Raw genomic sequence first — 1,993 nt, 5'->3', positions numbered from 1 at the left:
CCTAATAACGACAATAATAATAACGTCCTATCCGTATGCATGGCTGACCCAGTCATTGAAGATGAGCCCAAGCCTGAGGCAGCTCCTACTTCCTCTACTAAGAAGGAAGGAGTATTCGCTCCTCAGTGGTTTCACTGTGTGTACCCTCGCAAGCCCGCTACCAGGTCCGATCCTGTCATGGTCAAGTTGCTTGCCCAAGTGCGTCGTGAGATTCTCTGTGTTATTCCCTGGGAGTTTTATATGTCAGGTGAAGGAGCTCTCGGAAGCTGAGTTCGAGGGTGAAAATTGTCTCGAGAAAATTTCTGGGAGATCACCATGGAAGTTGTCCATTCTGGCCAGCGGCGAGCAGCTTTGTGCTTTTATCGTCTACAAATTCGTCAATGAGCGTAGGGCTTTCAGCGTCGCTAAATTGGCGGTACCCAAGACCATGCGTGGAAAAGTATGTTGACCAGGGCTTGACCGCGCGCCACGAAACTCCAATCTTGTCTCTTTTAGGGTTTGGGTACTTTTGTGATGAAATGGGTGAAGGAATCCTGCAAGTCAAATCCTAATGTGGACTTGGTCACTCTCTCAAGCTTGCCGGCTGCTATAAAACTCTATAAGAAGATTGGGTTTAGGAAGATTTATACGATTACTCAAAGTGAGTCGACCTAATGTGTGTCTTAGTCGTTGATTATCTATCAGGTGATCCGGAGGAGGAACTAGTCGAAGGCCAGGTTTATATGGAAATGAACGTAAGTTTGCTACTGCAGTTTATGCGCAGTAGTAATGAAATCAGGTACGCAAGCCTGGCCAAGCCCGTCACCGCGCCTCGCATCGCCGAACTTGACTAGGGCCCTCGAGACCTCGAGAGATTGGCTACTTGTATGTTGGAGGGAGACCTAAATTGGATACATCTATTAAGACGTTTTCCCTTTTTGTTGTTTTCTACCATAACTCTGTCCGTACTGGTCTCTACTATTGTACACTAGTAAGAACTGAACAGACGTTTCAGTTGATGCCACTCACGTTATATTGCACTCTTCTCGCCGATGCGAAAGATAAGCACCCGAGCTCAAAGGTCATCTCCGTCGTCGTTGGTATTACCTCGCGGTTGGCCAATTATAGTCGGGGAATTATAGCCCTGATCACGCTGCCCTGTTGCACAGAAACGGCTGACTTGCGTTATGAATTCACAAGGGGCTAGCCGAGGCAGTTCGCCCTTAGTAGTGATGACCGCACTTGTATTAGCACAGAAAAGCCCTCGCGAATCGCTGGTGCGCTACGACCCTCCACAAGACATTGGGGTTGCCCCTGACCCTCCGGTTGATCCTGAGGATGATGAAGTAGTGACAATACTAGGACATGGCTTCAGTGTTGGAGGACTATATGTTGGCTTTCCTCAGCTGAGTTCAAGAGTTTCCAAAGCTACATAATAGAAGAGTTTATCTACGAATTAGGGTAGAAGTGTACGGAATTCCCTCCCAATTTTCATAGTGTCACCAACATATATAGTTGACCATGTATGCATGGTGTAGTGTAGAACCTGATCTCAGTTGGAGTACCTGGGCATTGAAGCGACCGACCCGGACAAGGCCATCGCTGATGCTATCGCGGCTCAGTTGACGGAATCGGCTGAGTTGCCAGCTATGGATAGCAAGCCTACTACTAAGGATGTGAGCTCCCGTCATTGTGACCCGGTCTGTCGGGCTTATTGCTCATTTTAAGGTGTTGCATATCCTCCTACCACCACGAGAATGGTCTGAGAACGGCAGACATATCATGCAGGTGAGGATGTATATCAGCATATCTTTGGTGAATCTTCCCTGTGCGTAGTACGTCAACGATCAGCCATCTACTAGGGTGGATGTGATAGCTCTGCAGGAAGCCTTGGATGGTAAGCTTGTGGAAAGGCAAGCTAGAGAGATCGGGATTTGCCCGGTTCGGGAGGAGCTCTATGGTCAATGCTTTGGTGAGTCGAGATCAATCACATTGCTACTCGAAATAGACCGTA

General features: G+C 48.1%; 2 protein-coding genes across 2 annotated transcripts; both read left to right on the top strand.

Moving 5' to 3' along the window:
* Positions 1 to 1,122, top strand: Pmar_PMAR002550 (hypothetical protein). Its single transcript, XM_002764322.1, has 5 exons — positions 1 to 198; positions 248 to 439; positions 496 to 640; positions 685 to 734; positions 779 to 1,122. The coding sequence occupies exons 1-5, from the start codon at positions 40 to 42 to the stop codon at positions 827 to 829; spliced, it is 597 nt and encodes a 198-aa protein (XP_002764368.1). The 5' UTR covers positions 1 to 39; the 3' UTR covers positions 830 to 1,122.
* Positions 1,123 to 1,211: 89 nt separating this feature from the next.
* Pmar_PMAR002549 (Axonemal dynein light intermediate polypeptide, putative) lies at positions 1,212 to 1,951 on the top strand (the record flags this gene model as incomplete). Its single annotated transcript, XM_002764321.1, has 4 exons — positions 1,212 to 1,325; positions 1,536 to 1,655; positions 1,708 to 1,767; positions 1,816 to 1,951. Coding segments are annotated over 4 exons (430 nt in total), but the record flags the coding sequence as incomplete, so codon positions are not given.
* Positions 1,952 to 1,993: the final 42 nt, after the last annotated feature.

This window comes from Perkinsus marinus, assembly GCF_000006405.1.
Source record: "Perkinsus marinus ATCC 50983 genomic scaffold scf_1104296978920, whole genome shotgun sequence".
NCBI classification, from domain to species: Eukaryota; Perkinsozoa; order Perkinsida; family Perkinsidae; genus Perkinsus; species Perkinsus marinus.
This window is presented reverse-complemented; position numbering and strand designations above follow the sequence as displayed.

What these genes read in the sequence shown, in the direction of transcription:
- Pmar_PMAR002550 (XM_002764322.1), top strand. Translation starts at nt 40, where the DNA reads ATGGCTGACCCAGTCATTGAAGATGAGCCCAAGCCTGAGGCAGCTCCT. An exon ending in GATTTATACGATTACTCAAA is followed by an intron (nt 641 to 684) that starts GTGAGTCGACCT and finishes ATTATCTATCAG; the next exon opens with GTGATCCGGAGGAGGAACTA. An exon ending in AGGTTTATATGGAAATGAAC is followed by an intron (nt 735 to 778) that starts GTAAGTTTGCTA and finishes TAATGAAATCAG; the next exon opens with GTACGCAAGCCTGGCCAAGC.